General features: G+C 47.8%; 1 protein-coding gene and 1 pseudogene across 2 annotated transcripts; both read right to left on the bottom strand.

Annotated features, from left to right (window-relative positions):
• Positions 1–1,099: 1,099 nt before the first annotated feature.
• Positions 1,100–5,644, bottom strand: BPIFA1 (BPI fold containing family A member 1; the record flags this gene model as incomplete). The annotated part of the gene is made up of 7 exons (XM_080925618.1): positions 1,100–1,140; positions 1,467–1,530; positions 1,818–1,896; positions 2,871–3,020; positions 3,742–3,849; positions 5,106–5,265; positions 5,437–5,644. The coding sequence occupies 7 exons, from the start codon at positions 5,642–5,644 to the stop codon at positions 1,100–1,102; spliced, it is 810 nt and encodes a 269-aa protein (XP_080781744.1).
• A 6,241-nt stretch (positions 5,645–11,885) lies between these two features.
• On the bottom strand, positions 11,886–12,615 carry LOC308427449 (chromatin target of PRMT1 protein-like; annotated as a pseudogene). The gene has a single exon. The product of its transcript is annotated as a chromatin target of PRMT1 protein-like (transcript).
• Between the last annotated feature and the right edge of the window lies 1 nt (position 12,616).

The following is a 12,616-nucleotide window of genomic DNA, read 5'->3' on the forward strand; positions in this document are numbered from 1 at the left end:
ATCATGCCTGATGGGAAAAGAGATCAGCCTCTGTGAAGAGAAGGCAGACATATACTTTTCCAGGACATGAGTCTTTTTCTGTGAGCCATGGGAAACTGGGCAAGAGGCACGAATCTGAGCATCAAGACATGATTCTGTTGGGAGAAGAATTTGATTAGGAGGAGAGACTTGAGGTCAGTGACTTTTGCTGGTATTGACCCATCATCAAACTGGTCCTATGAGGGAAGGAGGCATGAAGAGCCCCAAGGATAGGATCTCAGCCATAAGGATCTGGCTGTTTGTGAATGTGCTTGCACTATGTAGAATTCACTGTAGTGAATATGTATATGTTTATACATATGTATAAGCATAGTGGTGTGAGACTGCATAGATCTGTATCTGGCTTGGCTGTGTGTGTGTACACACTTATGTATATCTATGATGATGATGTGTGTGAATTCCTGATGATGATGATAATGATAATATGTATATACCCATGATGATGCCTATTTCTCTTTGTAGTTGTATTAATATGGCACCTGTGTCTCTCTTCCTCTGTTAGCTTTTCTGTGAACCTTTGTGTGTATTTCTGTGTGTTCAAGTGGAAAATTGTCTCTCTTTAGATATTTCTATAATTTGAATTTTAGATAGTACCCTCAGGGCACAGATGTTAATGGCATGGTCCCTATGGTGGCAATGCTAAGAGACAGTGGATCCTGTGGGGGTAAGACACTAGGGAGGGGGAGGTCTTTAGGTGACTGGGGCATGCCCTCATACTGAACTGTAGAATTCTACCTCTTGCTGTCTCTCACTTTACTTCTTGGCTACGGAATGAATGGCTTCTTCCATTATAACCCCTGCCTTATTATGTCCCCAAAGCAATGGAACAATTAGTCATGGACTGGGTTTGAGAAACTGTGAGCCAAAATAAACCATTTTATCTTTATAAGTTGATCATCTTGTGTCTTTTATTAGAGTGACAGATAGCTGACTAATACTGATGACAATGTCCCTAGATCCTTGCTTCCTTCTTGAAGGGTAATGACCAATCCTCAAATACCGAGAGCTGTGGAGCAGTACTCACCAGCTCATCCGAGGTAGGCCTTCCTTCCTGGGAATCCTAAACTTTGATGACAAATTGTACTCCATGGATCAGTAAATCTGGACGACAACAAAGGCATAAAAGCAAGATTAGAGGCATGATATGGAGGTGAAGGAGGCTGGCAAGAGCTCTGGTCACCAGGTATGCTTACCACACCCAGGAATGTGGGGAAGGCTGCGCCTCCTCCAGCCAGCTCAGCTGTTCTCAGGTCAGGCTGAGAGGAGGAGGCGGGCTTTATCTCAGACTCATCTGGATAATTTATGGGAACCAAGATACATCCAAAGAAGGAAGGATGAGGCCAGTGAGGCCCAGATATCCCATGATGTGCAGGGTCAAAACTTCTTTGGGGGAAACTGACACTTCTTCAGAGGGGGAGAGGTCTTACCAGCAATGTTATGCACCAGGGTGACATCCAAACCGCTGAGAATCCCATTGATCAGAGGACATACCTGACCAGGGCCAGAGAGAACTGTTAGGTTCAGAACCTTCTGAAAAGAGACATTTGAAGAGGCAGCATGCCCAAGGTGGAATGCCCATGGATACTTTCTATAGCCCAGAAGAGATGATCCAGTGTATTTGGATGTGCAGAAATAAGGAATGTAGACAGCTGGATCACAGGATAGATGGACTAACGGCTGGCTTAATTTCTCATATAGGGTAGCTGGGTTTGATTTATGCTATGGCTCTCTTTCAGTCAGAGAAGCTTTGAGACCCACGGAGAAGGGGTGGCACTTACCTTGCCCTGGATCAGCTCAGGAAGGACTTTAGTCAGTATCCCTGTGAGGTTGTCTAAAAAGTTCTGAACAGGAGTGACACTGGAAGAGGAAAGTCTTGGATGTGACTCATAGGCTTGGGGTTGGACTTGGGAAGTTCAGCAGCCACTATGCACACTCAGTCTTGGCACCCCAAAACAGAAAACAGGCCTTCCCCACTCATGTCTACGAACAACAAGGATCTTAGATAGTTACACTCAAGCCAGTTGTGCACACACAGATGAGTGTAGAACAAACAAATGATTTCAGGGACATAGTAGACATACACGACTGTATGGAATCTAATGATACCCACAAAGCCCTTGGACATGTGTTTAGTAAATGTGAGCCACGTGTGGACAGGCCCTGTACACTGTGTATGCCTGGGCCTTCCCATATGACAGGCAACTGGAACAAGCAATCAAAATGGGGCTGTACATCTTTTTACCCCTTAGGGTATCTGTTGATATCCTCAAAGGTTTGGATTACAAATAAATGAGACAAACCTGGAGAAATGCAAGTAAAGTTCACATACCCTGTTGTAGGTGAGGCTTAAATACAAGCTATTTATTGCCTAATTCACTATTAAATTAGCCATTCTATTATAAATGTGGGTGCATAATAACCAGGGTAATGTTCGTTTAATACCGTCTAGCATAGTTTTTGAGCAATTCGCAGTAATAAACTTTGTCTCTTGGTAGTAATTAGATATAATAATTGTAGATAGAATATCTGTGGAGGCCCATAAAGTTTGCAATACAGACAAAAAGTATTAATGCCATTAAAACTCTCAATGTGTACACTTGCTTTTTCATAGCACTAAAAATTGGCCACTCTGTCCAATAAGGTGTAAGTGAGCATTTATGTATTCATTTGCTTATCTGTCTGTCCATGTCTGTATGTCTTTCCATCACTCAGCGAGTACACCCATCCTCCTCCACACTCCTTCCTTTCTATCTTCTTACTCATATCCACCCATTGTCCTGTCTTCCTGCACTGCTGTTTCTGGGTGGGAGAAGCTAGCCCTTTGACCTCACCCATTGAGCAAGGTGATCTGCAGGCTGCCAGGGGAGTGGGTGCAGTCACCAAGAACCAGATGAATCCTCCCCTGGTTGTCTTTCACGGCTAAGATTTCTGCAGTGATGTTCAGCTTCACAGCTAATTCCAAAAGGCTTCCAACTACAGGCCTGCCAGAAAAGAAGAAAGCATCCCTACTAGCATCTGTCCCTCCTCTGCATTTCAAGGTGTGTGTGGTTCTTATTGTTAGGAGTGCCAGCTTCATTTACCCTGTATTTTCCACACTTGTTTTCATCTCCCAAGTAGAAGAGAGCAAGGTTCAGAGAGGTTAAGCCATTTCCTACATGGCCAAGTTTGCTCAAAATACCAGCAACTGTGCTAAGGCCTGAGACTCAGGCGTTTGCAGATTCTCATCTCTGTCAAGCTCTCTCTTTGTGAGCCACCCCTGACCACCCCCAGACCCACTCAAGCCACCCCTTACCACCCCATCCACTCACAGCCACCCCTTACCACCCCATCCACTCACAGCCACTCCTTACCACCCCATCCACTCACAGCCACCCCTTACCACCCCATCCACTCACAGCCACTCCTTACCACCCCATCCACTCACAGCCACCCCCTTTACCACCCCATCCACTCACAGCCACTCCTTACCACCCCATCCACTCACAGCCACTCCTTACCACCCCATCCACTCACAGCCACTCCTTACCACCCCATCCACTCACAGCCACTCCTTACCACCCCATCCACTCACAGCCACTCCTTACCACCCCATCCACTCACAGCCACCCCCTTTACCACCCCATCCACTCACAGCCACCCCTTACCACCCCATCCACTCACAGCCACCCCTTACCACCCCTCTCACCCCTTGAACGCACTCACATATTCACTTTGAGTTTGAAGCCCAGAGGGATGGTGACGTAGAGACGATGGCCATCAGGGCTCTGCACAAGGCCAACTTCCAGAAGCTGAGGATCAATGATTTTTATGCTGTTCAGAGGGTAACATTAGAGGGAAAACATCAGGGTCTCAAGCCTTAAATCTGGAAACCACCCCCCCCCCCCACGTCTCAGAGGAGAGCTGGCTCCCTGAGGTGAGGAAGACAGGAAGTGTTCTCAGGCACTTCCTTCAGTTCTGCCTGAATTGAACCCAAACACACAAAGTCCTCTCCCCATCTCACGTCTAGAAGGTATTTGAGGAAGAGGACTGTGCTTGAAGCACAGAGCCATCTAAAGCAAGTGGATAGTTCTGCAGTTTAGGGTGAGAGGGGTAGTTGGATGTACAGAAGGGTGGATAGAAAAGGAAGTAGGTAGATGAAAGGAAGGAAAGATGGCGGGCTGTGCTGCACTGTCAACGCACACACAGAAGATACATGAGCAACTAGAATAAACCCTTCACAGGACTTATGGCCAAAATCACTAGTTCTGTTATAGCCTTCAGAAGCTGATCAACCCTTCATTCTTATCACAGTGGTTAGAGAGCAGAAGTTGGAAAGAGAGCAAAAGTGTGGGAAGAAGCCTTCTCTGACTCATCCATGGTGCCCTATTTACCTTCCTTGGTCTTCTCCAGAGTCTTTCTCTCCACCTCACAGATGGAGAAATCAAACCCAGGAGACCAGGTGCCTGACCTCAGGTCATCCAGCACTGAAGTCTGTCTGACCATCTTTGGGTCAGGAAGCAAAGGCCTGGGAGACTGAGAACCTTGGCAATGGCTTCTGTGCAGTTCTTACCAAGGACTCAGGCTTGGATATCTGGGAACAGTTATAAGCTCCCCATTGTGGCTTTGTGCCTAGGAAGCTGTCATGGGAAACACCATGTCAGGTCTCAGGCAAAGGTGACACAGATGAGGAAGGTGGCCTAGTGCCCATTCACATTCCCTTAGTGGGATGGACACAGTGACTGCAGTGGGTGGCGAAGCTTAGGGGCTTCTCTGAGTTGGATTCCTGACTGTATCACCCTAGCTATGTGGGCACAGGCACATCTCTGTGCCTCAGGTTTTGCATCTGAGAACTGGGGATTATGGAGTTGACATGGAAGGCTTCTCATGGGGATGATAGCTGCTGCTGGGGCCCAGGATGTGCCTTAGGACTGGGAGAAACTCTAGGTGCTAAGGGCTGCTGTTGCCAGAGGGAAGAGGGGCCTGGGGATGAGTCTCCACTCCATGGTCAGCCCATCCTTCTCCCTCCGCAGAGCTGGCCAGGACTTCTGTTGTTAGTGGGAACCAAATCCCTCTGTGTGGCAACTCACTCGAGGATGTTGTTCAGCAGAGGAACTGATGAAGTCAGTTTTCCAAGCAGGCCCCCAACAAGGCCGTTAGAATTGCCTCCTCCAGACTTGATTATATCCAGGAGTGGAATGTTTTCCAAAATGCCCAGCAGGCCCCCAGACAGCAGGCCACCGCTGAGAGCTACAAAGGGGAATGAACTTCAGAGGTCATGTCTGCCGACTTCAGGTCCTCACCCCCTCCTCCTCTCTCACACCTTCCTTCCTGGTACTGGGAGATCGAATATACTAGAGCACACATGTTAAAACAGAGACACACATGAACATCCCCTGAAAGGAACTGTCAGAGACTCACCATCTGTGAAGCTTCCAGCAAGATCTGTGGGATTTGAAGGTAGTCCTGGGCTCATGGCCAAAGGCAGACCCTGGCCCAGGGGCAAGGGCTGATCCTGGCCCAGGGGCAAGGGCAGGCCCTGGCCCAGGGGCAATGGCAGGCCTGCCAGCTGGGCTGTACTCTGGGCCAGCAGCCCACAGATGACAACGAGGCTCCCAACTAGAAACATCTCTCTTGGTGTCTGCAGACAGAATGACAAGTTCCCTGTGGTACAGATGTCAGAGGACTCTGCACTGTATGCCCTGTCCCCAGGGGATGGGATGGCCATTGTCCCCCCACCCCAAGGGCTAACACCTAGCAGCAATAGCTAACACTGCCATAGTAGTCTGTCCCAGGCCACAGACTGATGCATTCAGTCACTAACTTCACTGTCACCACATCCTCAGATGGGGGCTCAGACAACCCCTACTGCACAGTTGGATACAGGCCTAGTGACTCTAGGCAGTTTTCCCCAAGGTCACCAGTTACAGCTGTGAGAGACCCCGAAGCCATGCCTGCCTGACCCAGAAGCTCCTGTTTAATCACGTGACCATGAGGTTTACTCTGGGGCTGTGATGTGAGTGTGGAGGCCTGACCCATCGCCCTCATCCCTGCTCTTCAGTGTGGATGAAGAGGCTCCCACATGGCAGAGGCTGAAGACCTGAGCTGCTCATCCGTCATCTCTGCCAAGGGATGGTTCTTTGTCTGTTTTCAGGCCATGATGGCGTTTGGATACCATTAAGGGCAACATAATGTCAAAGGTCACATGAGCAAGATAGCTTCTCACCCCATGATGGCCACCTTGCTAAAATGTCTTCGCTAGAGCTTTTACTTAGGGTGTATGGAGTGAGCTCACTGCTCCATCGATGCTTCCCTCTCCAGAAAAGCGAGTGGTTGGCCAGTCCCTGCCCGTGACCATGGCCAGTTCTGTTTTTCTTGTAACAGTTAGTGACAGTCCAATCTTCTAGCCTCAGACTACAGTGAAGAACCTGGCCTTCTGCTACCCAGAGCAACGGTGGAGAGGAGGAAGGAGCAGGTCTCACCTGAGTCAGTCCCAGTCCCGTTTTAGGTTCCTCTTCTACCACTGTTGCCAAGGAAGAATCACCTCTTTTATAGAATGGAAATTGGGAAACCTGATATTGGATGATGGGCTTAGAGATAATTCCAATTTCTGCACTTTGGAAGTGTCTTTCAGGGCCCTCCAAGGTAAATAATTGTCAATCATATTAGCAGGTGAGTCAGTTAAGCTGTTTGGTCCACAAATTAAACAAGAAAATTCGAGATGGAGGCTTACTCAAGACTTCACGGTTTCACGCACGGGGCATAGGTTGGAGAGGCATGCTCAGAAGTAGCTGGAGGATCAGATTTTCAGTGTTGAAAAGGGCAGTCCAGTCAGACCACTCAGGAACCTTTGTCTAGCTCTTGGCTCTTGTGACCTCTTGTCCCCCAGCCCCATTCTCTCTACAGCTGGCAAACTCTTGTTCCCACAGTGTTAGGAGTCAAACTATATTTTCCTTCCCTATCTTGAACTACCCATAAATTTCATGTGTGTGTGTGTGTGTGTGTGTGTGTGTGTGTGTGTATAGAAGGGAGGTCTTTTTAATGACCTCTGGTATGTGTAGATGATGCTCATAAGATCTTGGGACACAGAGAACATTCCTATTTCACTGCTGAGGAGCAAACCCAGGCCCAGTTAGCACATGTGGTTCTAAGGGGAAAAGGCAGAGTTAGAAGCCAACTTGTTGGATAGCACCAACAAGAAAACAATGCCAGTAGTGAAGACTCCCAGACTCCAGCCTGTACCAGGTCCATCCTGCCAAGGTGGGGTTTGGGTTTCTACAGTGGGACACTGAGGCTGAAGCCTTCTTCTTCTTCTTCTTCTTCTGCATACTTGCTCTCCATTTTGATTTCCCACACTACACTTCCCATTTCTGTGTTCTGGAAACATTTTTCTGAGTTGGTGGCCTTGAAGGGTCTTGCAGCTTTCTGGTTCCTTATGCCAGTTTTTTCTCAGATAAGGTAATGAAGCTTTTTTTTTTTTTTACTACCACTACATAGGCCCATGAAGTTCATTTTGCAGAGAGAAAAACCAAGTCAGGGATAGGCCGAGGTCTTGAATAGTGAGAACACCCAGGCCATGCTATATGGTGTGAGAGTGCTTAGAAGTTACTATGAAGCCCAGGCTGACCTTCACCTTACCCTCCTGCTCAGACTCCTGAATGCTGGCCTGGCCCTATGCCTGGTCCGAGAGTAGGTCTTGCTCTACACACGTTCTTACTTTGGGTAAATGGAGGTAGGTACAGTCTGGAAAAGAACTGGGATTGTGTGTCCAATGAATGGAAATCTCTGAAGTCAGGATGCTGGACCTGGTAGAATAGGTAGGAAACATATGGAGGAAACACGGCAGGTTGGGGCTAAGCTGTATGCTGACCTTTTAGACCACTCATTATGGAAGCTCCTTTCTTCTGTGTAAGATTAGGATGACCTCACACTCAGGGTCTTGGGGAGAACACTCTTGGGGAGTTGGTGTGCATCTTGCTTGGTAACGTAGGTGTCTGTAGTTTCTTTAGATTTACCTGTTATTTCTGACAGTATTTTGTTCATTTACAAAAAAGTCTTCATTCCTGTCTCAGTGGTTTACCTGTACCAAAGTGCACAGAGGAAGCTTGTCCTTGTTCTTGACTAGAAAAACAGGGATGCCACCTGCTACCTGGCTTCTTCTGATTTAGCATATCATTTACTGCCTCCTCCTTGGACAGACAAACAGCACTATCTATGCCTTTCCCCTTTGTAGGCCTCAGGCAGAACCACGGGGTAGGGTGGCTATTAGCCCAGATGCCTGTTCCCACCTAAGCCCTCTTGGACCATTTATTTACTGTCTTGGCCCTGGGCAGGTGTGTGGGCAGGTGTGTGGGCACAGGCATCCTCTATTCCTGACTCTCAGCATGTCTGTGGGGTTTCTTGAGTCTATCCACACTGAGTTCTGTTTTGGATGGAGTGTGTGCTGCTTTTTTGGACACACTGGAGCTGTGTTCTCTTTAGTTTCTCTTGGATTCCTCCCACCTCTACTCCAACATAGGGAACTATCTAGTCTTGAGGGTGGGAACTCTTGTTTCACACCCTTAGATGTTTGCTTTTGACATTCTGTCCTGAGTTTAAAGAGTCTAAGAACAGGCAAACACATCAAAGGAACATTTGGTGAAGATTGTCTCTTTTTTCAGTGTGAACTTGAATGAATGATAACTTAGTATGACTTTTCGTGACCATCATAATAGGGCGAAGGCATGTGAATCACAGATACTTCCTGCCCATTCAGCCAATGGCGTCCGCTCACTAGCTGGGCCCAAACTCCACTTCTGCTTCTGCAAGAATCATTCTTTGAGTTCCAGCATGGATGTTCCTGAGCAGGACCCACAGCTAAGGTTCCTGACCCAGCTTCCAGGTGATACTGAGAAGTCTACTGTGCTCTAGAGAAACTGTGGGTGGTCTTGTTTTGGTTCTTAAATTAACCAAGAGCAGAAAGCTATAATTTGCTGGGGCTTAAGCAGAATCAACCTCATAGAATATAGTTTCACCGAGCCACAACCCACGCTCATTCCAGTTTTAAAAAGCAGAGCTGAGTTTTCTTGTTAAAAGAATACAGCTTGTCTCAGGTTCATTCTCTAGATCGTGGGAAAGAGATACAGAGGAGGTGAATTCTGGGAGGGTTTTGGAGGGGTGGGGAGAAGAGAGAGGGAGGAAGAGGATGGTGGGAAGGAGGGAGAAAATGAATCTAATGGATCTTTTCAGGCACTGTTAGCCACAGACAACCCCCTTGCTTTCAGTCTGATTTCTCCAGCATCAAGAACAAATAGTAGCAAAAGCCTCTTAGGATACAACGGGGACTTAATGCTACTTGTCACAACACTGAGGACTTATACCACTTGTCATAATCTTTGAGGGAAACTGAGGTTAAGAGAAGGCTGTGGCCTGCCTGAGGTGACCTCACTGGAGAGAGGTGACAACAGGCTGTATTGCTTCCATGGTTTTCAAGGACAAATTTGAAGTCTTTTGTTCCAAAAGACCTGGCCATGTTCCCTGGAGGCCTCCCATGGATCATTATGTCAGCGGGCTCAGAGTTCTAAACCTGGCAGGGGTCATTAGCAAAGTGGTGACTCTGGGAAGCATGTTTTACTCCACTTCCTTTTCCATCTCTTTCTTTTGTTTCATTCATTTTTGAATTAAAAATATGGCAATATATCAAGCTAAAGTCTACTACTGTTTTAGTGGACTTCAGAGTGTAAAGTCCAACACTGTCAGCAATCGGAACCATGAAGGAACCCTCTAGAACATCTTCAAGGCTTCTTTCTCTTTGAGCTAGGTTACCTAACGTGGAGTTAACATGGAATTAACCACAAACACCCCCCAAGGCTGTGAGAGGTTAATGTGTGGGAAAGTGGTATAGTCCTAGTTACCAGAGCCTGCCTGGACACCGAAGGGAAGGGAAGGTTCAAGGTACCTAGACGTAGGCCGTGAACAAAAGTTCTGACTATTAGGGGATTACATTTCTGTTCTAAGCATCTGTTACTGTGGACCCCAAGAGCATCAGAGGGCTCTGTATTCAAACAACCTTTTCTGGGAGCAAGTGTAAAGGATGAGCCTCTGGCTCTGGGAATCTTAATTTGAAGAGGAATTGGAAAAACACAAAGAGGCATCTTGATGGAACCATTAAGACAACCCAGAAGGTGCCAAGAGGAATGAAGACAAAAGCTATCCCCCAAGGAGGCAGACAGCCCTGTGGCCCAGCCCTCTTGTGTTTGCTCTTTGACTCAAGAGCAGGAAGAACCCTGTAAGCCAAAGGCTATCAAGTGGAATGCTCAGGATCATGGCGTTTAGGGTTGCAAATCCCCGGTGAAGCATTTCGGATTAGGGAGTTTGAATTGAAAGATGGAGACAAGTAGTTCCGTGGCCCTCTTCCCATCTCTGAGCGGTTGACACTTCCTTGTTTGAGCTTCTCAGTTCACCTGAACCTTGATTTCATCATATTCCCCTTGGGGGGAGGGAAGTCTTAAGGGGGTGTTAGAGGTGAGGGAGGGAGATATTGGGGTGAGGGGGTTACAGTTCAGAGTGTGAGCTTTGTGATCCATCTGCCTGTATATGATTGATGGGGCTCACACGGCGAGTGCCTCTCTGTGTGACCTCAGGCAAATAACCTCTTCTTTCAGAACTGTCATGTGTGAACTGGGTGACAGTTTTATATGTTAGAGGGTTGCTGATGAGTCGTTTGATGAGCTGCTGAAGACTTTGTCAAGTGCTTATTTATTTATTTTTTTAAGATTATTATTTTTTTAATTTGAGAGAACAATTTGTTATAACGAACCAGAAATATTAGAATACAGAATACAGAAATACAATTCCACTGGAATGGAACAGCTGACAAAATATGGTTGAACTTAACCCCTCGGGAGGGTCAAATACAGCCAGTGAAGTGGATTAGCCCAAGACTGCTCCTGACAAACCCAGGTTACTGCATTTCAGCAGGAACAGCACACGAACCCTTCCCAGCGTTGTCTCTTCTGCCACGCCAATGGCTGCTTCTTCCACAGAGAGGCGCCTGCCTCTTGGGCAAGACAGAAAGCCAAATGGAGAGCTTAAAAATCTTTCTTTAGGTTGGAAGTTCCAGTTTAGTTTGCCAGCCACCATCTATGTGATTTCAATGTAGGCAACACCAGCTTTGACCAAATCAAAGTTGCTACCCTGTGTAACCAACCCATCCCATGGCCCAGTAGCCATACCAACATTTCCAATTTACTACCTTCATACCTTTAGCTCCAGATATTAACAAGAAGCTTTTAAAGAAAGATGTAGAACTCGATCCCAAAGATCATAGTGAGAACACTGACTCCTTCATTTCCATAAAAATCAACAGGGGAAATATTTTAAAATGTTGAGTATATGACAGGCAGAGGCTGGGAGAATGTTTTACTCACACGGCCAATGCATTCCTGTTCAAACACATGTCTGAGTGACTGGATAAACAAAACTCAGCCAAATTAAAGGAAACTATAACACAGTATCAAAAAGTAGAAGGAACGGACTAAATGCACTAGTTGGTGGCAGGTAAGTCCGCAGCCCATTGTGACAGGTCCTTCCAGCATCAACCAGGTTTCTTCTCATGTTTTCTCAAGGTTGTTTTATAGATGTGGTGACTTTAACAAGAGTCTAACAGGCAGGCAGCAGGCAGGCAGCAGGCAGCAGGCAGCAGGCAGCAGGCAGGCAGCAGGCAGGCAGCAGGCAGCAGGCAGCAGGCAGCAGGCAGCAGGCAGCAGGCAGCAGGCAGGCAGCAGGCAGCAGGCAGCAGGCAGCAGGCAGCAGGCAGCAGGCAGCAGGCAGCAGGCAGCAGGCAGCAGGCAGGCAGCAGGCAGCAGGCAGGCAGGCTTCAATCATTGGCTTCAGGATTTGTCTGTCTGTGCCATGTAGACATTCCAATTCAGCATCCAGGTGTCCTCTAGTTTTCGGCATGTATGCAGCAGCCAATTGGTTTCCCAGCTGCTCCTTGGTCAATACAGAGCGAGTGAGGGCACCTCTCCCTCCGCCACGACCTCGGCCTCTGTCTCCAAAGCTCCCTTTCCCCATACCTATCATACCCCGACCTCTACCACCGGTTCTGCCATGACCCATAGCTCCACGCCCTAGGCCCCCATTTCCCAGGACCTCCACGACCTTGAACACCCCCTCTTCTTAAACCCATCTGGGGAGCTGTGGCTCGTCCACTTCCGAGCAGGTTTTGACCTTGGAGCGACATCCCACCCCTAAGCGGGGTTCTGGTGTCACGTCCCCCATGTAGTCCTCCTCAGAACAAGCCTCTCTGGATTATGGGTAGGCCTCTTCCTCCATCCAATTGCTCCTCTGGCCAGGGCACCCATGGGTCGGCCCAACCGTGCCTGGATGTTACTCTACCCAGGTGCTGCTTCAAGCTCTGCTTAAGTTTTAATGCTGCCTGGACAGAGGGTCTATTCTCCGCCTGCTGGGCCAGTCTTGTTTCTGGCACTGGCTGGCTGCTGCTGCTGCACCGAAGCCGGAATATCGGGTGTTTGTTCTTCGGCATATCAGTAAAATGCTCATTTAGACACACCTTGCTGGTGCTTTTTGTACAACTTTCAGCTCTGACTGTACAGCCATC

The sequence above is a fragment of the Micromys minutus genome, assembly GCF_963924665.1.
Source record: "Micromys minutus genome assembly, chromosome: 11".
In the NCBI taxonomy this organism is placed as follows: Eukaryota; Metazoa; Chordata; class Mammalia; order Rodentia; family Muridae; genus Micromys; species Micromys minutus.